The sequence below is a fragment of the Chamaea fasciata genome, unplaced genomic scaffold (genome assembly GCF_029207755.1).
Source record: "Chamaea fasciata isolate MVZ Bird 193981 ecotype frontalis unplaced genomic scaffold, bChaFas1.0.hap1 SCAF_9, whole genome shotgun sequence".
Lineage (NCBI taxonomy): Eukaryota > Metazoa > Chordata > Aves > Passeriformes > Sylviidae > Chamaea > Chamaea fasciata.
In genome coordinates this window covers 10687708-10712211 of record NW_027094094.1, presented here as the reverse complement: position 1 = coordinate 10712211, position 24504 = coordinate 10687708, and the positions used below count along the sequence as shown (strand labels likewise).

Genomic DNA, 24504 nt, shown 5'->3' with positions numbered 1-24504 from the left:
GCACTCCAGCACAGAGAGAACATACTTCAGGCAGGAACTCTATGGCCCTACAGCAACAAGACGCTAGAGCTTAAAGGAACACACTTAGCATTGTAACAAACTGTTACAACCCACTCAGTGCCTTTATGGATCCAGTTGTCTGAGCAGTTGCAAACTAACACACATGCACACACATGCAGAGGAATGCAAGAGAAAATAATAGAAGATAGAATGATATAATATAAAGTAATAGAATAAATAAGAGAAGAGGGTGTTCTGCACCTGAACAAAGACATAATCACCCTGGACGATCAGGGAGTTATGGTCAATGTAGCCTGGAAAGGGTTTGCTACGAGTGGCTTCACTGCAGTTCTGCATCTTGCAGGTGATGTATTGGGCATCTGAAAGGAAAAGAACAAAAACAATACACTTGAGATCCTGAGCACAGATTCTTCCTACTGTCATAAACCTGTTTGCTGAGGTGGCACTTTTGCTTCCCAGATTCATGTGAAGTGAATTGACACCAACCGTTCAACACCACACAACGCTTCTTTCCCCTACATCCTTCGTAAATCCACCCTTGATAACTTTCTTCTTTTAATATCCGTCCTTTTTACCTGCCTCAACCTCCCATTATTTCTGTCATTCTGCCCTAGATCAGATGTCAGAGCTACACATTTTTACCAAGGGAGAACCTTCTATGACACGTCTCTGTATTTCCTACAGCACTTACACTTTGTAGAGTAATGCAGATCAACTTGGAAAGTACCTCAGAACAACTCCTGTTCAGGGGTTTTACCCACTTCTCTGTTGACAGCGTAGGTAGATGCACTCTGGCAGGCCTGGGCAATCATTCCACACTCTCTCATAACTAGAAGTCTTAGCAATTGCAAATTAAATGGCCTAAATGCAGCCATCCATCTTGCAGCCATCCATGCCATCTCATCCACTGTCACTACGTGGGATGTCCTCACATCCTGTTCTGAAGCAATGCAAGGTGCTCATCTCATAATCTGTCACCTGAAGAAAAACAATTTGAATTTCTTCACGGGGACAATTTATCCTAGAATTCAGAACCAGAGTCTCAGTAATCTGTTTGGACTCTTCCAAATTCATTAAGAATTTGCACTTTGTTTTATGACAAACCTGATCCACACTAGGAACAATTTTGGCTTTTTAACATCACTACTTACATTATAGAAACACTACATTGCATTTAAAGTTAGAAGTACTTCTAATCATTTTCCTTGGAAAGACGCAGCCCCTTGTTTGATATAACTACCTCCTTCTGATCAGAGAAATAGCATTTTACACTGAAATAGAAATGGCTGGAATTTTACCATCTTGTATTTAATCTTGGTTTTAATTAAAATCTATCATTTGACATTTCTTTCCCTGCTTCTAAGGGCTGTTGACTTCTGTTTGAAACAGACATGCAGGGTAACGAACCTTCAGGAAAGTTCGATGAGGGATGATTTTCCCCCGGCATTTGCAAGGTCCTTGGAATATATAAAGTACTAAGTATTATTAGTCGCTGCCGTTTGTAACATTTTATGCTTTCGCAGCTCACTGCAAAACATTAATGAATACAGCCTGGGCAGCATGATCGAAATGTATTTCCCTTCCGAGGGACATGGTATTTTCCACATTAGCCACGAGAGGGCAGGGAACGACGTAATTCCCAGCCTGCTCATTCCTGCGAGCTCAGGAAAGCTCTCTTTCAGAGTTGTTCAGCCCTATGTCCCTCTGCATCCACTAAGGAGGGGGACAGGGGGGCCACAGTCTCTCCTGCATGTCCCCTCCTTGTCCTGAGAGTCCTGAAAGGTCACAAAGGTCTCCTCGGAGTCTTCTCTCCTCCAGGCTGAGCAAGCCCAGCTGTGTCAGCCTTCACAGGGAGCCGTGTTTCAGCCCTGTGCTCATCTTTGTGGCCTCCTCTGGACTTGCTCCAACAGCTCCACAGCTTTCCTGTGCTGAGGGCTCCAGAGATGGACACACAGTTCCAGGAGGGGTCTCTCACTCTGTAACAACAAAGTTCCTGAGTGAAATGTGTGCTAATCCTGAGCTTCAGCAAAGCAGCCTCAGTTGAAATGGTCCTACTGCCACCTGAGCTGTTGAAAAGCCTGGGGGATTAAGGAATCTCCTCCACATGAGATTTTAAAGAGCAGACCAGGTTGACATCCATTAAAGGAGTATGAGGTTCTTTGGATCCTGCTTTAATGGAGGAATGGGGACTATCCCTATTTCTGCTGTGATGGCAGGAGTCTGTGCGGCGGTGATTGTATCATTGATGAAGATTTACTAAGGCAATTCCTGTGAACTTTTACAGTGCAATTCTCCATGGCTTCAATTCTAAAATGCCAGTAATAACTACTAAAGGGCAGAGCACTGAAATTGCTTAAGCTAATCTCCCAAACAGCCAAACACTGTGATGTGCACAACAAGAAAAGCTCCTTTTGCTTCAGGAGACAGAAAAAAGGAAAAGCAGGCTTCTTGCAGTGCCTGGTTCTCACTTTTTTTCCCAGGGGAAGATTTTCTGTGTACACATTAACTCAAGGATTTTTTTCATTTCATTCTCATGGACATTTTATGTGACTCCATTGGCAGAGGTTTGTAATTTAGAATTAATTAATGTCAATTAATGTATTCAGTTGCTAAGCTCTGGAATTAATTTCATTAGTTTTCCCGCACAGATGTTTTCCCTGCCATAGGTAATTAGGACATTATGCTTTTCATTTCCAGAACCCTCACCTCCAACAACAGCTGCTGTTTTTAATATACAACAACAAAGTCACACTGTGCCTGGAGAGAAGAACATAGCAACTCCCAGCTCTTACACCCCCAGACACTTTCATTTTTGACAGGTTTAGACACCCAGAGTTGGAATCTTCTCAGGGAATGGCAGCTATTTCTAAAGAGGAAGCAAGAAAAGTCACAGAACACAAGAACGGAGGACACATCTTGTAAGGGAAACTTGTGACAAAATGAATCTGTTTCAGTGGTGAAAGAGAATTGCAAAAGCTAACACAGAAAAAGTTAAGAGCCAGGGGGACCATGTGCCATGAAATATTTTAGTCTTTTCCATTTAGCTTGAGCTCCATGTTCATATGTTCTTAATGCAAATGGATCCAACCTGTCGCAGAGACATTTCTTGGCTCAGCTGGTGGAGAAGGAAAGTTATTGGTGGTTACCGGAGGCTGGTTGGCCTCTGCAAAAGTAAACAGCAGAGTTTTAGATCCCTTTCTAAAGCAGTGGGATTTTCTTCAGGATATTTTGTTGACAAGTGCTTTTTTTTGGATTAAATATCAGACCCTACTATCCACTGCTTCCTAGTGTTAACTTGCATGTACATCTTCTCAAAACCTTATTTGATCACAGGGACAGTCAGAGAAAACAGTCATTGTGCTCTGCAAATGTAAAATTTATATTTTTCCTGCCTTTAGTTCATTGAGGAATGTGTCTTTTCCTCTATCAATAAACCCATTGGGGACAAATCAGGAGTTTTATACAATGCAATCAATGATCTGTTTCTCTCATAGATTTTCTGTGGAGTATCCCAGTTCATTACTGAGCGACTGAGACATTAGGGACAGTTTCTGCTTCTGAAGCATGACTGGCATCCTGTAACTAATGACCCATAAGAAGATGGCAGTGATACATGTCACTGAAAGACCCAGGCCTGTAACCTCTCCCTCAGTGACTAATAACACAAGTCTAGGTTGCCTTAGCAGTGCAGGTACATCTTCAGCATTCACAACCTCCCATGGCAATGAATTCCACAGTTTAATTAAATGTTCTCCCATATTGTAATCTTTTTTTTGAGAAACACACAAAATGACTGTTCTTTATCCATTTCCATCTGGTCTGAATGTTGATTTGTGAAACATGCATGGTATGGGAATAGGCTCACAACTCTCCAGGACTCAGCAACTGCAAAGCAATTAACCAGTAATGAAGATCAGTGAAACGAAACCATCCCATTTACTAACTACTCACAAATCTGGTTTTATCCTGCTGCTACTCTTTCTTCAATGCATATCAGCATCAGAAATCTTTCTTTACATGGGGAAGTATATCCTCTGCCATTTCTGGCATAAAGCTATAATGAGAGAAACTAACAGATGTCATTCTTCAGGACAAATACTAATCATGATCAGGAAAAACCACTAATCACACTCAGGGAAAAAAAAAAAAATCACTGCACAGGTTTAGGGTACTATAGGAATTAATTCACCACTGTAGCTATGTTAGGAAAAGACTGCCAGGCTAGGTTGCCTACTCATTGTTTCCACAACAGTGATTATTTTATTCTTCCTAGCAATTTTCTGTGAAAACAGAAATTAAAGTACTAGTGCAACTTTGCGATTCAGGCACTATTGGCCAGGTGCTCAGTCCCTGTGGATCAGCAAGCAGAATATGTCTGCTGGCCCCAGGTGAGACTTTGCTCTTACCTGCATCACAGCAGCACCTAAATTACCTTTCAGTGCTGTGTAAATCAGGACAGCAGAAGAAAAGCAATGGAAACAAAACTACTTTTTAAATATCAGGAGCTCTCTAAATTTTTGCCAGCACATTAGAAAACCCCTTGGCTTCTTTCATCCACACTTAAAAAAATAAATTAAAAACTTTGCTCTAAATAAATTGGTGTCTTATCTACAAAAGTAAATGCATAGTTCATAAATGTAATAGTTGTTTTACTGTTTTACTGTCTATAGAAACTGTCATTTAGACATCCTCTGAGTCAGTTTTGCCATTTTGTGAAGGGCCAGGAAGTACCCAGTTAGTCTCCAAGTGCCTTGTAGGAATCCATCTTTCCAGTTTGCACCAACAATCTGGATTCCTCAGTAGGCACCACCTGAATAAAAATTACCTCCCATTTAATTAGCTTGAATCAGGTCTTACTGGGATAACCCTACCAAGCTCAAATCAGATAAGTCTGTTAATTTTAGGATCTTGTGTATTTTTCACAAACCTGAACCTCACATGTCATTAAGTTTAGACCTTTTGAAAGCACTTAAAGTTGCATTTGAGCAAACCTAGATTTAACTTCCACCATCACCCTGCCTGCTGGCTGTGGTGGTAAATGTAACAAAGAGAAGCTTATTGTGTGATTAAGAACCATAGGGGATTAATTGTCTTACTGGGGTGTTGCCCTGAAACCAGACCAAAAAAGAAAAAAAAAACCAAAACCACAATTCCTGCTGACTTTGCTGGCTTGCCTTTGATCCTGTTCCAAAATCAAAGCGAAACACTAGGGACACCCAAGCGTACAAATGGAAATGTGAGATAACATTTATATGAACTTCTTCCAGAAAAATCAGTTTTACCACTATGCTCTCAGCCTCAGATTGATATGGCTTGGGCCTGAAGCCTTTGAAGAAGAAACAAAAGCATCACATTCCACAAGATGAAAATTTGCATGGTGCTCTCCAAAACTCACACAACAGGATGAAAAACATAAATGGCAGCCATTAGCCCTGCAAATCTGTCCCCACCAACAGAACTAAATTGAGCAGGCTGTACTCAGCTTGCTCATCACTACCTGCACCCTAGTTTGAGACACAGTGTGTTCAGAAGGAGTCCACATTTTTTCTGGATCTCAAGGGGGGGGGGGGAAGGTAGGGAGAATGTGCACTCAGGAACAACATTGCTGCCAGATCCTCAGCAGGTGTAAATCAACACCACTGAACTTATACTGATTTATGCCTGCTGAGAGACTCTTGTTTTGGTCCTTGCAAACCTTTTACATTATGTACATAAGCACAATAAATTAAGTGCACAGACAGACCATAATCAAAGAGCAGAGATAGAGAGTTACAGGCGTTCTAGCAAGGAGAGCCCAGTACTAAGGCTTTTGCTGACAAATGTTCTCAAATAATTCAGTCAGGGAGACCCTGTACCTGGCTGAATTTCTGCTTCTTCTCACCTAAAGCCACAGTTGTATTATTCAGCTTCTGCTGGAAAAGACGCCAGCACAAAAATGTGTTGGGTTTTTTTGGTTTTTTTTTTCCTTATCTACACTTAGTTCAGCAGGTTTTTGCTTAGCCCTTATATTTCCACTTCAGGATCTTTTATTTTATTGTACAGATTGTGTAGTTGTTTACATACTACTCCCCTTTCTTTCCATCTTTCTCTCTGCCTTGTTTTGGCAAATCTACCTTCTCAAATTTAATCCCTTTATTGAAATTTTACGCTTGCTTAACTCTCAAAAGAGATACTCCAAATAAAGTATAAATAAATAAATACAAGAACATTAAAAAAAAACAAACATAAAAACCCAAGAAAAATTATTTACAGATTATCCTCAGTCTGGAATAAAGTATTTTTCGCACTTCAGCACACTTCACTCCATTACCGCACTGGAAGAAACACAATTGCTGCATTCCAGAGGTAAAGGTTTGTTCATCCATTGGAGGGTGATGGATGTGCAGGAAAAGGAGACTGATTTTGTTCTTGGAAGAAAGTTCTAGCAGCCAAGAGACGTGTACATACCCAGCTTCTCATGGTAACCACAGCAATGGGCCATGTGCACACTCTATGCCTGTCTTGGCCGTAAAATCCTGTGATCTGCAGTGCTTACAAATATCTGGCAAAAAATGCTGTGATATGTTCTAAGGTTACCGCTTCCAGCTACCCACCACAGTCCTCTAGATAGAGTCCAACACTCCTTGGAACATGGGGCAAAACAGAGCATGCACTTACTGAAAATCCAACATATTTTCTTATAGTGCCAGTGAGGTGAGTCCTGATTTGTTATGAGAAGTTTCATCCAAATGACTGATTTGCAGAGGTCACCACTGGCTGAAGGACTGACACCACTGATACAGTTTTAGCCCTGATACTGAATAAACTGAAACCTTCAGTTATGCTGCCTCACAACTAAGCCAGTGCAAGTGTGCATAATCTGTTACTGGTGTTAAGTTGATGAGCAGTAATTTGTTATTCCCCAATATATTCTTTTTACTAACTAATATTCCTGACTTCCCAGTGAAACCAGTTTTGTCTACCTGTTTTTCAGTTCTCACTTTAAGAATTCTAATGAAGCTTACTAATTTATTAGGAACTCAAGAAGTGTTTTGCAGAGATGTGCTATGGCTGTGCAAAACACTCTTATTTCAGGCTAAGAACACAAACAAGACTGTTCAAGGTATTTGAAGCATGGCACTTTCTCTGCCCGCTGTGAGCTGAATATCCCTCAAATGCATCACCAGAATACAGCTCCTTAAACATCACTTGTAGTGCTTCATCTCAATGACCTCAAGCTTTTAATGACTTCTAACAGCAGTATTTTTTGCTGAAATAGACACTGTCCTGTTAGAATATTCCCTTTTAGCATGTCCCAAGAAATAGAAAGCCTCAGGTTCCCAGCCTTGCTGCCACATCAGGTAAGTGAAACTGAGAGGAGAAATGATAATCATAGATCACAAATTATAAGAAATATGGATAATATGTTCTTTCACTGTCACTAATCCTGCATATCTTAAAATGAAAAGATCTTCAAAATTTTATGGTTTCTATCCCAACTGTTTCTTTTCAAAATTCATCTTCCAAAAGATTCTCTTTCAAGCTAAATTTCCGTAAGTTAAAAATGAGATTACCTTACAATTAACTTTTCAGATATTTTTTAAGTTTCCAATGAGAAAATGCACATTTTAAGTAGCACTACTGCATTTGAGGGTACAATTATCCATTTGAAAAATGTTTAATTGAAGGCATCATTAATACTTCTGTACTGCAAATCGTAAAAACCTTGTTATGTTGCAGGAAAACTGCTACTTACTGAGAAAACAATATGGAATTAAAATTACTAGATCTCTGGTAGTTGGATTTTCAGTGTGATGCCTGCCTGAGGCAATCCAGTGTTGTGGAAAAGAAATCCATGGAGAAAGATCTGCAAAAGCAGTAGAGCTCAAAGATAAACCTTGAGAAAGCCTGGATGGGAGGAGAAAAGGCCACTGGGTGGCTGAGGGTGCCTGAGAGAATTTACAGCCAATTAGGAGAATATTTTGGAGTTGCAGGTAAAGATGCTCCTGGAATAGAAAAAAAAAACCAAAACCACCTCAAGAGGCAAAGCAGGGAGGAAAAGGAGCTGATGAAAGTGAAGGACAACAACAGGACATGCAGTAACAGTGAAGAATGCACTCACACTGGTCATTAAAAGATTTCTAATTAGGTATTTTCAAAGGTAGTACCTAAGGCAGAGTATCCCTGGTCTGCTGAAACTTTAAAGCTATGAACAAGGTGATGTTATGTACTGTGTGAACAAACAGCAGCTAGACTTCATGACCCAGGGACTTCTCTTCAGCGTCATGTTCCCATCGAGAAAAATCATGTAAGAAGAAATAAAAGTATTGTGTGTAGTAACTCAAGTTACTGCTTATCACCTATTCTTCCTTACCATGTCCTCAGCTCCTTTCACAGCCTGGTTAACCCAAATTTTTGCCTTGCTGGAAAGGCTTCTGTTCTGACAGACCTAATTGGAACAGCCAAACTCCTCATACTAAATGAGCAAATCACTAAAAGAAGTGAGATTTCTGCTCTTGTATTGTATGGTTACAAGAACATGAGGAGAGCCCAGTATACCACAATATTTGGAAGGTGATGTACTTACGACCATCCACTGTCCTTGCCTCCAGGTGCACAAGGTCAGCCTCTCTTCCATTCCCCATCATAGACCTGTAAAAGACAAATTGAGACAAGGGCATTAAAAACAATATACACCATGAATGGCTGAGATATTGCTTTCAAAGGAAATCCTGTTTAGCTGGACATAAACCCACACTCACAAATAAGAACTGATAATTTTGAAAGAATTTTGGAGTTTTCCCTAAAATGAACTTGAATATTTTAAAGAAATTCTACCATTTTATCTAATAAATGTCATTGTACTTATGAGTTCTTTATTTCTCACCCCTTCACTTCTTTTCATCTCGAGACCTGCTCCTGTTCTCATTGGTACGTGAAATTTTGATGTTTCTCCTGCTTTGGTCAGAAGGATGCATTTCAGTTCAGGGTGGAATACAGAAAGACTTTAATTGATGGGATAATAGTATTTGCCAGCATACTAATTATAGCTGTTCCTTTATATTGGACATTTATGCACATTTGCTTAACTGACACTCTTAATGATCAATGTTCTCTCATTAATTAAGGAGCTTTAAAAAACTCATTTTATCCTGAGACATTTTATCACTTCTGATCTAATAAAAACTGTATTCCATTAATAAAAGAAGTGTCACATTGAAAATGACTGTTTGTTCCCTCTGAATTAACAAGTAACAAAGACATTGAGCACTGCAAATAAGGAGTTTATGGAATTAAACTTTGCTTCCACTGTTGGTCTGATCAAGGCACTGGTGGCCTCATCAATTCCCTGGAAGAGTCCAAATGTCCAGTGGTTTGATGGACAGCCTGAATGATGGGAGTTCCGACTGCTCTTTGTGCCAACCCCACTGTACAGCTGCCTCAGCAGCATCTCTGACAATCAGCCTTGTTTCTGGTCTCGATCCTATCATCCAAGTCATAATCCTGGATTAAAGCTAAGGGTTAAACAACCAGTTTCTTGTTAGCTGGCTGACCTCCTAGTTAATAGAAGAATGACGGAAGACACATATTCATTTCCAGTGATAGACAAATTAGATGTTCTCTTCAAATCCTCATTATTTTTCAGGAAATCAGAAGAGAGATTCAAACAGTGATTTAGACCTTAATTCAATTCCCACTGACTGCAATCAGAGGCACCTCCAGCGCTTAATCATCATGTGCATTAACTAATAACTATTATAAAAATGTTAACAGTAACAAGACTGTGTCCTGATTAATCCTTACCTTTGCTTGACAAAATATATAGCAATTCACTAGCCAGAAAAGGTTTTGTTCTCATTTGTTGGGGACTGAAGTTCAGAAAATACTCTGAGCCAGCATTGCTTTTACCTCTTCTCCATTTTTAATAAAGTTTATGTCAAGATTTTATTCCCCTAAACATTCAGCTTCCACTTAAAATCTCTGCTTCCTGGTAATTGACACCAAGTGAGGGGGGAAGGAAGCACTTTCCTAGGACATTTTTATTATGCCTGCTGTGATCAGCAGATTTAGGGCCAAAATGCTGGGCCTGCTGATTACAATTCAATTCAAGATAGACAGATGCCAGTGACAAACAGCTCTAAAAAACTGCAGAAGGACAAAGCTAGCATATCTCCTCTTTATTCTTGTTTATTTAAGTGGGCTTTAAATACTGGAACTGGCATTTTGGAATAGCCCACCTGGAACTGGGCTATTGCCGAAGACATAGTACAGCTTTGCCAGTGACCTCACACACCTCCATGGGGATGTGAACTCTCCAAAGAAACAAGGAATAGATTCCACAAAATTGAATATTTTGTCTCTTAAGAGTACAACAATGGTGCTCATCCAGCAAAGCATGTGAGTCTACACTCAGGTGAATTTCCTCCTCACAGTGCTATTCCAACCCCAAGAGAAACATCTTTTGCATCTTCTCAGGCAAAGACAGCCAATTTTATGAGCCGTAATTTACATCAAACTCTTAGGTACCTTAAGAGCAGCATATGAAGATTTGGACCCCAAGCCCTGAAAGGAGTCACCTGCATATTACTTAGTCTCCTACTACAACAGCCAGTGTTGGGACTGTAGGAGCTGCAATTCAAGGCAGAATTAAGCCATCAGTTGTCCCAAGGGGGTACAGAACCAGGACAGCTGAAACACAGCTCATGATAAACCTCCAGGACTTCCTTTCTTTTGATGTCTCCTAACCCTGCAACTTAGAAATGTGATGACAAAGATGAAAAGTAAGGTCCAGAGGAGGAAACTCCTAAAGTCAAATAGGACATCTGAGGTATACTCAAGAGTCATATCCACGACTTCCCGTCTGCCAGATTTTTCTCCCAACCTTAGAAAATACACATTTCATTGCTTTGATATATAATAGGCTTCATTTATTTGTGACAGCACAAGGTCATGGTCAGGCCCATAATGTTAAATGCCAACATGAAAAATCAGTTGTAAAGAACAGGCAAAATATAAATACACATCTGCTCAAATCACCATTAACTGTACAGAGCTGACAGCCAGAAACATATCACTTCCATCTGGATTCTGCGGAGAGCTTACTGACCAGCATTTTTGTAATGTCACTTTTTTTTTTTTTTGGATCAGGCTGTCTTGTTCCATGGTACCCCTAGGATATTTCTTTATACATCTCTTCATACCACCTGAAAAGCCACATAAAGTAATATTCATCTTACCCAGTTATACATCACAGATATTTAACTCTGAACTACTCCCACTCAACTCTCTTTGCAGGCAGAGAGATGAAATAGGCAGCTTTGCACTGTGGATCAGCTAAACAGTGTTAGATATGATTTTATGAGAAGAATTTATCCTACAATGGCCTGTCTCTCTCCATCGAATTCAAGAAGTCTGGACACCTACATGTGATCACATAAAGGTCCCAAAGCAGGAAACACAACAGACCCGAAATATGTTTATTATCTAATTTTAAAAACACAAATTACAGCTGAGCTATGGATTGCAGTTAAAGGGGTAATTGAATGTCCTGAGCAGTCCTCTTTCTGAGAAATGTTTTATACAGCTTACATCAGCATTATTATTTACTCTAGGACATATAAAAACCTAGGAGACATTCAGAAATGCAATATTGACCACAGTGAGCATATACAGGAGATAAATATTGTGCTTTTGGTTGTACTGCCCCTCAAAACATGCTCTGTCTAGGAAGAGAGACATATCCTTTTACATGCATAGGACAATCTGTTCCTAAGGCATCTACTGGAAAAGGAGGTGTTAGGAACTGTAGGATATATATGAAAATTCTTGAATTTTTAGTATGTCTACCAAATCAATCAGAACACTATCCAGCTATTCTATGAGTGGGTTTTCTTGTCTTTTTCATTTGGCTGGGGAAAAAACCCAAAAACCATTATCCTTAGAAGCTGAGGAAGTCAACATACTTCTAAAAGCCTGAGTATTATTAAGTAACAATTTCAAACCCACGGCATCAGTATAAAAAAGAATTAATAACTAATTACAAAGAAATTCCATTCCTTACCAGACTGGAAGGTTCTTAAACCAAAGCTAGAATGATTTAAAAAAAAAAAAAAAAAAAAAAAAAAAAAAGTTCATATGTGGAAAAAGGAAACTACATGCTGGATTGGCCCAAGACAGCATCAAAGCCTCCAACTCAGTGTTTGTAACTTAATACAAGTGCCTACTGTACTTCATTATCTTTTGTGCACGTGGTCAATGCAATATGAGCAATGCAATGCTTCACAAGGTAGACAAGGAAGAGTGTTGTGTGTTCAACAGCTGGTAAACCAAGCACCCTACGAAGAACAGGGGTACAGATGAACAACATTATGGGACCCAGTCAGGTACTGATTTCTCTGAGAAAGCTCCCTTAAAATAAACAATGGTCCCAGATTTGCCATTCCCGATTCTGAGCAACTTCTGTTCACCATGCTGGCAGTGCTTTCTTCTCATATTTCTCAAATCCATTCTTCACTTTCAGCATCAGTTCTCAAAGACCAAACACTCATCTATCCACAAACCTTTCTCCTTGCTTCAGTCCATGTTTTCACTTTGTGGTAAAATGCCAGCGTGTCCTTTGTCCGTCCCTTTAATCTCAGGCTTTCTGTAATACTCCCAGAAACTTCAGGACACCAGGGATATCCTTGCAATACTTTCTGTTGAATGGTGCCTATTGTATTTTTGTGATTAACTTTTAGTGTTTTGTTGGTATAAATGTCTGGATGTTTTGAAAAAAGGAAAAGAAAAGAAAAAGAAAAAAAAATCTTTTGGGAAAAGGAGGACTTAGAAAAGCCAAAGGGAGTGCAAGCAGTGACCCTGCTGCCTTTACACTGAAGATGCTTACATTTTGAAAAATTTAGGACCCCCATGGTCCTATTACAAAGTTGCTTCCTAAAATTTTAATCACTATCAAGCCTGCTAAGTAGTTATCTGCACTTGAGAGGCTCACAAATCGATACCACTGTCTGCAGCACAGTAATTGCTCTGAATGCAGATTCTTCATCCACCGTGAGAAGCAGCACAGGGAAAAGACCCCAAATCATCCCCTGGTTTAGAACTAGGCTGAACTAAACAAAAGCAGCCTGGCACTGCCCATTGCACAGTAAATGCTAGTTGGCATATTTCTGTAGTGACCAACCCCTTGCCATCTTCTCTGTCTGAAACATTTCTAAAACCTTGGCTTCCTTGGCCTGTCAGCTCCTCTGAGCCAAGAAAATTCAATAGAGACCCTGTTACCCTGGGGTTTCCACCTCTTCTATCTTTTTTCAGTTCTAGGGACAAAAGCAATTGTTTATGGATGCTGGGAACTGATGAAGCTTGCAAGGCAGTCAGACCACTAAGAACTGCAAAAAGGCATCATTGTGAAGAAAGCAAAAGCTTCTACTTGCTGCACCTAATTTCAAACTACCATTTTTTTCATACACAATGAACTCGAAACACCAGACAATAAGGGCTGCATCTCAAGGATTTGAGCATTCTGAAAAGTAGCTTTGGGTGCCTTTGGTTTTGGATGCTTGACTTCAGACACAGACACACTGTATCTGGGACTATATGCACAAGAAACTCAATGGCAGCCTTTTCATACGTATTTCGTGTATCATACATGCTCACAGCAGCCACGAGCAAACGTCTTTTAAGACAGTCAGAAAAGACATCATTATTTTACAGAACTTTCGATACAAAAGGCCCAGAATGCCAAATGTTACCATGTCCTTTTCACAGACAGAACCAGTGTGAATGTCCCTCATTCTTCATATGGACACAGAGGCCTTATGCAGCTTTGCTGTGTCTCAGAGGAACGGACCAAATGCAGAATTAGGACTCCTGCGACCATACCTCACCTGCTTTCGGGGAAAACAGGTATGATTTGTTCATGCAGCAAAGGCTGGCAGATAAATGACGTAACAGCATGTCTCCACTAAGGTGGATAAAAGGAGATCCACACAGTTCTGGCCATTTTGAGATTATCAGTGCTGAGGGGGAGTAGCTCAGATGTGGCTGCAGTGCAACGCCAAACAGAAAAGTTACACGTTGCTTGGAAAATCCAGTTTGACTACTCAGCACGAAAAATGCTCATGTGCCTCAGCTGCGTTCTGCAGATGACTTTGCTCTTAACAAGCTGTATATTTAAGATGCCTCCTGACCCTCAGCATTCCTTCCTCCTAGTCCCAATTTGACCAAATCCCCATCTCCACATACAGTGCACTACACAGAAAGACTAACTAGCTGCAACTGTCGTGTAAGAGGGAATGTACTCCTATAGATCTTTATGCCAAAGTTGTCCTATGAGCATAAATATTCTAACAAGCTTTATCCTGTCACAATAAAGCTATAAAGTTGCTTTGTTCAGCACATGATAATGGCTTTGTAATTCAATTATTGGTAGAATTTTCCTTTAGGGATTTATCTTCCTTTAGCCTCAGCACTCAAGCAAATCCCTTATCGTAAATCTTGGCAAGGCAAAACCAGCTCCTCCACTGCCTCTGGACATATCCTGTCACTTCATGTTAAAAAATTGACACCTTCCTCCAGCTTAGTGATTGGCAGGTTTTTGGTTTTGTTTTAAAGGAGAGAATGAAAACAACAACAGTGGATGACGCTCATGTTGTCCTCAGTAGCATCAGTTTTTTGGTCCCACTGATGTTTCTATAATCTTGAATTCTAATTGCCATTCATAAAAATAGTAACATGTAGCACTGAACAGGGAGCTTTTTGTCCAAAGATACAAAAGTACTTGACAATCAACCTTTAAGTAACCTTCCCTGCATGGTACTGATTTGTTCAAGACCTATGGAAAAGTACAAGACAAGCAGACCAAGTTAGAAGTAGGGGCTGAGGAAAATTTTTGTTCTCAGCTTTATAGATAAACTTCCCTGATTAGTCAAGAGCACAGAGGCCTCATTGATTTGACCAAGATCACACAGTTGCTATGTGGCAGAGACAAAAATAGAGTCTGAGAGTCCTCCAGGCTTCTTTTTCTTTTACTACTATATTGACTCCATGAGGACTTTGCAGATACTCTCTGTTCCTTTTTTTGCTTGCAGAGGTCAGTGAATCTGCCCCAGGGAGCTTAGTGTGGGAGGCAATTCTTGTGGTTTCTTTAGTTCACTCCTTATTATGTGAAATTCACAGATTTTACTATTCCTGGAACATATTTTAAAGACTGCTTTCTAGCTTTACCATCTAACCACATCCTCCTGACATGTTTTAGAAACGCAGACAGATTCCAGATAGGCATAAATCAGCACTTCATTTCTTTATATCCGGCTAATAAATCTCCCCTGACCATAATTAAATTAGTATTTCCATGCTACACCTCTGCACTATTCTTTCCCACACCATCCAATCATATGAAATGATTTTTTTGTGCAATTCAACTGGCAGCCAGTGGGCCAAATCCATTCCATGGTTTGCTTTACTCAGTTTGTCACCCTTTCTTTAGAGCTGGTAGAAAACAGCAGTGCAGTGAGTAAAGCCCAACTTCTAATTGTGCCACCTCACAGCACTGACCCAGAAATCAGGTGGCTCTTGCTGCTGACACTGAAATAGGTGAGTAGGTAACTGGGGGTAGTGGTGTGACTTTCAGGCTGTGGGGAGTCACTTTTACTTTCACCATCCCACCACATTTTGGAGCCCTAGTGCATAATGACCCATCCACACCCTTCCCCACTGCTATCTACATCCCCCACAGCTCTGAGGGCAGCACTAAAGGAAACCTTCTCCCCTGCTGCTGTAACACCACAGCTCTCCGTGGGAAGCTCCAGAGAGGAAACTTAGCTAAAACTCTGAAATAGATGGATGCAAATTCTCAGGAGGTAGCTGTCTATTGCTGGTAACACAGGGTAGGAGGAATGTCTTAAAATGAGGATCTAAACTAAGTGGATGAAATTCAGTTAACCAGGACTAGATTCTGATTTTAAGATAGCCCTTCAATCTTATATCTCTTTTTCATATATTGCAGGAAACTTAAGACTTCAAGCTGGCTTGAAGAGAGAGGAGGAGGAAAGTATCCTCTAGTTATAGCCTCTGAGCTCCCTTCCTTGATATCATGAACCAAACCTACCTGATTTACAGCTTCTCTGCTGGTACAGTCTAATAGGATCACAATTTCCTACTGTGTTAAGACCATGTCTCTTGCATCTTGTAGTGCTGCCAGTCAGGCAGCTCTGGAGGATGCCAGCAAGCAATTTAGAGCAGGAGTGGAAAGTCAGGTCTGGTAACACAGTATGCTGCTCATTAAACATACAAGAGAACACAGCAGTGCAACCTTCCTGACACAGATCTGGACAAATCCACAGGTGACCTACCTGTGCACTGCTTCACCTTCCCAAGGTCTGCCCTTTATAGGTGCACTGTTATAGTGCGCCTTCATAGAAATCAGCTGCTTAATCCAATGCCTGCTGGAATCTGACACATTCCAGGGTACTGTACAGCACTGCAGGCTCCTGCTACTGATTAGCCCCCAAATCAAGATTTTGAACATGGTCAATGGATGCCTGCCTACTTCTGCAGAACTCTAACGAGGGAAAGTGGATGATGTAGAAAAGCTGAAGCTCATGGGAGTCTGTACTCACCTATAAAGTATATCTGGATGATTTTTTAATAAATATCTACTGAATTGGGAAAACTAAAACACACCAATCTATGCATCAATCACACTGGGGCTTCTTGGTCCCAAAAGGCTTAATCAGATGAACATTTGCTTCATTCACACCTGCTGAAAACTGTCATGGGTTTCTCTGGCATGTACCCATAACCACCATATTTAAGCTATGAAAAAGCATTTCAAATTAAATTTCTTCCCTTCAACTCACTGAATAAGGCTTGTGTGTTAGATCAAGTGGATGATTTTCTGGACAGGCTGTCACAATGCACTTTGATTGGCATCTTTCCCATCAGCTTCCAGCACTTGCCCTGCAGTGATTAAAAGGTCCTGTTCAGTCATACACAGCATCATTTGTAAACAGACCAGGCACTGAGGCATTTAAATTGCCTCAGCCCACCTGGGTGGGTGTGCAAATCTCACCAAGCCAAGAACTCACAGAAACACTGGGACAGTGCACCCAGCTTGCTCCAAGTGCTTGAATATAATGAAGTTTTTAACAGGGCTTTGACACCTCATCCCCTTGATTTTCAGCTCTTTCAGCTGCTCCAGTGAACACAGTCAGAGCTTTTAAAATACAGTCTCCAGACTCCTCTGAAAAAGAAAATATATATACTATATAATTATACTGTGAAGATTAACTTTCTTTGCTACTACTCATAAAAGAAACACAAATATAGCCCTATCTACTCATCTGTCCTCCCAGCTGCTTACAGGCTTTTCTCCCCTTCAGTGTGTGTAGCATATTTTGGTATTATTTGATGGGGAATCTTGGTTGGCTTATTATTTTACAATGTTTGCCTCCATTTTCTTCTCCTGCTTATACTCAGAAAAACCAAAGACTGAGCGGAGACCTAGCAACATCTCTTACCAAACTGACATATCTCCTTTAATCTCTTCAGGGAATCATTAACATCATGGACATGTGATGCTACTGGAAATCATAAATGGTGTGGGTTGGAGTAGATCCTAAAGATCATTTAGTTCCAGTTCTCCTGCCACAGGCAGGGACACCTTCCACAAATTGCTCAAAGCTTCATCCAACTTGGCCTTCAACACTTCCAACTTCCACAGCTTCTCTGGGCAACCTGTGCTCCACCACCCCAAAAGTAAAGACTTTCCTCACAATATCTAATCTAGACCTGCTCTTTTTCAGCTGGAAGCCATTATCCCTTGTCTTATGGTTCCATGTTCCTGGGAAAAGGCCCTCTCCAGCTTTCTTGTAGCCCTTTTCAGGCACTGGAAGGGGCTCTAACATCTCCCCAGAGCCTTCTCTTCTCCAGACTGAACATCCCCGGGTCTCTCAGCCTCACAGGAGAGGTGCTCCAGCCCTCTTGTTATTACAGCCTCCCAATCTTCCTGAAGTATGGAGTGCTATTAATTTTGTATTTCTCCTACTTGCTTGTCTTTGTGCAAATAAAAAGTAAACTCAAGTAAAAAAATAAAATCAATACCACTGATAGAGAAATGATTGTAACTTGGTCTAATTTACTAGTTGGGCTTTTCTATCGTTCATTTTATATTCATTTTTAAGACACCTTTATTATTTATTTCTTCCCCCCCCCCCCCCCCCGAAATTTCTCAGGGTTGGATTTTCATTAGAAATGAATGTCTCATTTTGATTAAAAACATTTTGACAAATTTTATGAGATTTTAAAACCTCTAATTTTGGTTTATTTTTTTTAGGGCCAGCTCTAATTCTGATGCCTTGACTTAGTGACTTTAGGAGATAATTTCTGATGGAAAGCATGACTTGATCCGAGTACCAGAATAAAAACCTGGCACTTAATGACCAGCAAATGTCTGCATTTATATTTTGGCTATGCACTTCAAGCAGTTTTTCTGCAACTACTTGCCATGGATGTTTGGATTTGCAAGTCACAAAGTATCGCTACTGAACTTTGACTAGATGACTGAACCACTCTAAAAAAGGAAGAAAAAGCAATGTATTTCCCAGTGCGACTGGTTCACCAATTGTGATCGCATTTGTATTCACTACAAACCAGCATCTACACCAGCAAAACTCCACAATAGGAACATATGCCAAAAATCACCAAGTATCACAAAAATAAACTCAGAAGTATTTAAATAAAGCATTTTTATCCAACTCTTTTAAATAGGACCTACTGCATTCTCTTTCCCTAGTGCCAACTACATTAGTAAACACTGTGCTATCAGCAATAATCCATGTGTATTAACTTGTTTCTGTATTATGTTGCTGAATTAATATTGCTTAGAGTACTCCTTCCTAGTAATTAGGGTATTTTCACAGAGCACAGTTCCAGAATTGCCAAGTACCTTGATAACTTCCATGCATTTTTCTGTCACAGTACATTTAACAGCAAAATTTCAAGAAGCTGCCGGAAAAATAATAAAAAACATGAAAATTGTTGATGCAGTGCAGAACTGCTGAGCCTTGGGCTTGTATGCAATGTGGATTCTTCCAAGTCTCCACCTGACATATAATATGTGGTTGACTCTCTGAGTGGGGTACATTTTGCTCAATACATCACTTCCACATCCCTAGATTATGCACACAGACAGGTGATGATACCCAAATTACAGAAATTATTAGAGGTGTCAGTTAGAGTAGCCCATCACTAAAGCCTGCCCAGCCACAAGTGTGTCCCAACAACCTTTTAATGAGGTAGAAAATGACAGATCCCTTTTCTCAACTTTTGTTTTATTTTGTTTTTTGCTGGAGGTTTTTAAGACAGGAAGTCTCCAGTCACCTCACATTTTAAAGGTTTGACTTCATCTGCACATCTCCCACCTGACAGTTCCTTTCATAGAATGACATTACACCTCTTTCATCACAAGTGTGGATGTCAGGACATCACTTAGAGCTGCAGGTGGAAGAATGAAAAGGGGGAACAGAAGAACTTTGAATAAAAAAAATACTACATTTCCATATTAATGACTCCTCTTAATCAAACAGAGGATGCAAGAATAAAAAGTACATGTGGGCTACAAGGAACTGAGTTGTGTCTACACAGAGTATTTTCTCAGAGTTATGTAGTAAGCATCATCAGACTGTTTTTCTTCAGGGGTTTAAATTTCTCTGGAGTGGTAGGAGGAAGAGCTGTTTCACAGAGCAGCCAAAAATAAGCAAATCAAGAAGAAAATTCTCCTGGCAACAGATACAGGAAATACAGCTGTAAAAGACACTACAGCTTCTCTGACAGGGTTTGCAGGTAGAGCCTTCCCAAGACTAAAACTAGCAAGTGCAGTGGAGTTTATTCACAAGACTCTTGCGTGACCCAAAAGCTGTTTCCAAGACAGCATGACAGACTAAAATGGCAATGAAAATATCAGTGAGCAATCAGGAAAATGCATCTTTGCTTTCATCAACCATTCAAATCCCTGTAAAAGTCTTTAAAGTCTTCCAGGTGCACCTTCCCTGTCAAAACAAGCAGCGTAACTAACTGCAGCCTCAAGAAGGCCTGATGCCAGAGGCCTTCCTTTGTGTCTTCTGATTTTGCAGATGTCCTAGTTTAGAGAGTACTGGAAGCAATCTGTACTAAAGCAACTCCTCAGCCTTCCTCATATATCAGAATGTTTCCCTCATTCTCTGCCCAGTACAGCTGTGTCCTTGTTGATCCCTTCAAAGTCATTTGATTTAGATAAAGGAACAGGAGAGACTATCCCCACATTTTTCTCTAAGTTGTGACTTCAGGACATTTTACTTCACTATTTATTTCTGCTCTTAAGAATAAGTGAAGTCATGCTGTTTTACACCACGACACAGACTCTGAGATTCAGAAAGCTGAAAATGACTTCTTTATTCTTGGGATGTGTCTCCCTTTTATACTATTTTACAGAGACCAATTTGATTGGTGAAACAAAGGCAAACCTCTTCAATCACATTGGTCAGACCAGAGGGACATCAAAAAGAAGTCCCTCCTAGGAAAAGGAATGAATAACAAAGTTACAGTTACAAAAACATCTCTCCTGTTTACAGAAAATTCCCTGGGAAAAGAATTTCAGAAAACCAAAACACCTCAGGCATGGAACCACAGCTACAGAGAAGTCCGTCTTCTCACTTTTCAGACTGATTATACTCTGCGTATTTACAAGCCAAAACATTTAGTAATAAATTTAAAAAGCCCAACCAACAACAAATCACGGGGCACTGAGCAAGGTTTCACCCAACTTGAACACCAGCACTGGCCACAGAGATGGTGCTGCAGAAATCTGGATTTCAGCTGCACTTCTGCAGCCTCTTTTCCCCAGCTCCCTTTTGTTTTTATTACACGGGGAGTGAACTGTGACAACGCACTGAGTGCAAAGGGCTTTCCCTCTGATTCAGCATTTCAGTGCTGCTGTACCTGGCTGCACAGAATGAAAATGCATATTAAAGCCCAGTGTTGCTCTCTGTGGTGTTCTCAATCACACGTGCACAGCTGTTTTCTACTTTGGATGTGCTTGAGGACAGACAGTGTCCATAGAATTGCAGCTAAAAGTATTCTTTTTGTCCTAGGGCCATTATGATCATCACGAATATGCCAGAATGAGATGCAACAGTGCTTCTACAAACCGTATTCTTTTCACTTTTGACAAAAGAAGTACAGTCTAGCTTACACTGAGGTGTATTATACAAGGGGCATTCTGTTCAAGGTGAAAATACAGGCTGGCAGTTTCATGCTTTGTGAATGGCTGTAGGGAGATTAGATCAGTGGTTGGAACATTTCTTCATCTTTTAACTTGCTCTTTTGCCTTTGAAGTTCCAAGACTAAGTTCCCTTATTTATTAGTTTCTGAGAGGTCTTCAAAGTTTGAGCTCCACAGTAGGGAAAATTATAACTTCATCATTTCTCTTATTGCAGACGTCCATCAGCTCATTTCACAATAAACTAGAACTGCAAGCAATGACAGGAAACTTCAAAAGGCTTGGAGTACTATACAGGATATAAGGATCCAGGAACAGGGACAGTCTTTTCAGCCCTCTGAGCCCCTTCAGCAATTACAATTTAGTTGGATTACAATTTTTTGTCTCAAAGACAGGATACCCAGATTTCTATGACTTTCTGTTTTTATTAGCCCAGAAAAAGCAGAAAATGTCTAGAGCTCTATGTTTGCATCTGACATTTTGAGCCACTGTTAGGAGTCCAGCAGGAAAGAAATAGTGATATAAACACAAATGTGACTGTCTATACAGACACTCCCACAAAAATGAGTTCAAGTTAAAAATGGAATTTAGCTTGCATTACCTTCAGCTAACACAGGTTCTGAGAAAGGATTAAAAAGCAGAAGCAGCAAACAAAATCTCTGGCATATCCTTTGCAGACCAAATATAAATTCAACTTCAGAAGTAAATTTGACCTAGAGCTCTTCTTTCTTTTATAAATTAAAAGAAAATATTTGACTAAACCACTCATGAATCTTGCTATGTTCGCAACCTGTGGATTTGACATAAATTTATGGTTTAGAAGCTACCACACTGGTCTCATTTTAATCACTGGGTTCAGCTCCTCCCAATTTCAAGATGAATATTTTCTCAAAAGCTTCTCTTCTAAAGGCATATTCACAGGACATAAGCCCACTTCTGCTCACAGGCAGACTAATGCCTCCATAAGGTGTTGTTGAGAAGTCCCACAAATTTGCACCAAAACACAAGAAAACCTTATCTTTGATTTGGACTATACAACCATGTTTGCAGGCAAAAAAAAAAAAAAAGGTTCAGCATCTCCTTCATCTCTCAGCTTTCTTTTCCGTGTAAGACAAAGTTACACTGATTTCCGTCTAGTGGCAGCATTCTTACTTTCAAGGAGTAAGTAGGTCTAACAGTAATTAAAAGAACAACACCAGCCACTAAAGGATGAAATGCTCTAGTGTAGCAGAAATGCTGGTGTCCTCCGAGACTTCAGCTTTGTCCCTTAGTAGCAGGACCAGACTGAACTCTTCACTCTCCTATCCTGAATCAATGCTTTCTTCAGACTGTTATTCAGCCTATTTCAGTTCTGCATCACTCTTAGATCAAAGACCCAGCATTCCAATGTCGTATAAACACATAATGCCCCTTTCATACCCGTTCTAAATTAACCTTAACAAATCAGCAGTGCAGACTGTATTCAGCCACATTGCCTTCAAGACCTCATTCCAACACCTCCGTATGTGTGGGAAAGTTGTGACAAGGAAACCTTCAGGAAGACGGTTTTGCACTTACCAGTAGAACCTGTTTGGTGTAACTCCCTCATGAAGCAGCAGCCATCTTCTGCCAAACTCCACGGAACTGAATAACTGCGGACAAAAACAAACAGTCATGAATTACAGTAAAACACAAGGATACCAGAGAAATTAACCTGAAAAACCCTCTACCATTTCTGAGATAATGACTTGGATTTTATTCATCTCAGTCTCCAAGGGGCACACCTGGGGCAGCTGAAACATGTCTGTGGTGCCTTTTATTGGCAAAGAGAATACTGAGATGCATGATATGGGACACAACTGGTAAACCCAGCAACCTGCCCTGAATGACAATTCATCATCCAGTTGCCTTCCTCAACATCATGTCAGAAGGCCATTGTCTTTCCATTACCAATGCCATCTTTAGGAAGCTTTGTCAACTTGGCACCAAAAAATGTTCTAACCTGTCTAGATTTCCCTTGCAGGACTGGATGAGTTCAAACAGCACAAGTTACTTGTTCCAAGGAAACCCATGATTCTCCCTCTGCTCTTGTCCTTCTCCTGCCAACAATGTGATACCTTCTCCTCATCTGGTTACGCAGACAATATCCAAATACATCAGTCATTTCAGAAAATCTTTCCATGATAAATACCAAACCAGCCTGAGAAAGGTCAGCAAAAAGGCATGTTACAGATATTATAAATCCTTTGACATGTCTTTGTGGAATGATATACAAATGTTACTATCACAGAGCACTTAGAAACAGCTGCTCTCTGTAAGTGCTCCCATCAGGTAATTCTCAGAAGGCCACTGGAGGGAAGGATCACTTGGGTTCTGGTATTTCTTTTGCTTAATTTAGCTTCAAATTTATCATGTGGAAGGATTGAAAGTCAGTCAGCCCTACACTTTTCTTGCAGATTTATCCTGTTTCCCCTCCTTTCTTTGCCTGGTAGACTTGGTCAGTCCCCTTTTTTGGCAAGGTGGTTGAACTATTTGAACTTTTTGAACTATTTATCTCCCTTTTTATTACATCTTTTAAGGGATTTTGCATAAAATGTAGATGATCTGAATCTTTATGTGCAAACCATGGCAAATTTTTTTGGAACATGAGGTGGCAGTGGATTGGTAGGAAAGATGGATGTCTGGGAGAATAACTGAGAAGAAAAAATGATGATTTAGAAGCTTTGGGTTCATCAGAAAGATGATCTGAATGCATTTTAAGAATTATGAGACTGGGATGTAAGAACTTTGCAGGTCTACTTATTTGGATATTGATTCCACATGCAAAACCAAATATCTCTCACTTTTCCTATAGTAAAATCTTGTAAGAACATGGGGAAACTAATTCAAAGAGCTTTTTAGTAAACAGTAGACTGGCATGTGTTAAACTTTACTCTGAAATATTAAAGCTAAAAAATTCACGTCTTTCATCTCCCTTTCTCTTGAATACTGTCAAAGAAGAGAGAGGGAAGAAGGTGGAGGGGAGAGAGGATAAGAGCAAGAAGAGGGAAAAACAGTTTAGTTCTGTGGCTAGAATTGCATCCAATTTTAAAACCTCAGTTAGTCTGTTATTTTTCCTTAACTAGAAGATTATAAATACATTTTGATTTGAAACTTCAGGAAACATTAACTATAACAAAGGAAAACTTTTCTTTTTGGAAATTAAAGAAAATCATTTGGAACATTGAACAATCACTTCTTGAAGCGATTTAAGGTCATCTATTCAAGAACTTTAC

At 40.1% G+C, this 24504-nt stretch overlaps 1 protein-coding gene across 3 annotated transcripts in view; it reads right to left on the bottom strand.

Annotated features, from left to right (window-relative positions):
• SORCS1 (sortilin related VPS10 domain containing receptor 1) overlaps nucleotides 1-24504 on the bottom strand; it is a 261592-nt gene that overhangs the window by 69743 nt on the left and 167345 nt on the right. For all 3 annotated transcript variants that reach the window (XM_066190961.1, XM_066190963.1, XM_066190962.1), the window contains exons 5-7: nucleotides 22808-22881; nucleotides 8588-8652; nucleotides 262-380 (exon numbers count right to left, since the gene is read on the bottom strand). In XM_066190961.1, coding sequence (XP_066047058.1) covers nucleotides 262-380; nucleotides 8588-8652; nucleotides 22808-22881 — 258 coding nt within the window. The remainder of the gene's footprint in view (nucleotides 1-261; nucleotides 381-8587; nucleotides 8653-22807; nucleotides 22882-24504) is intronic.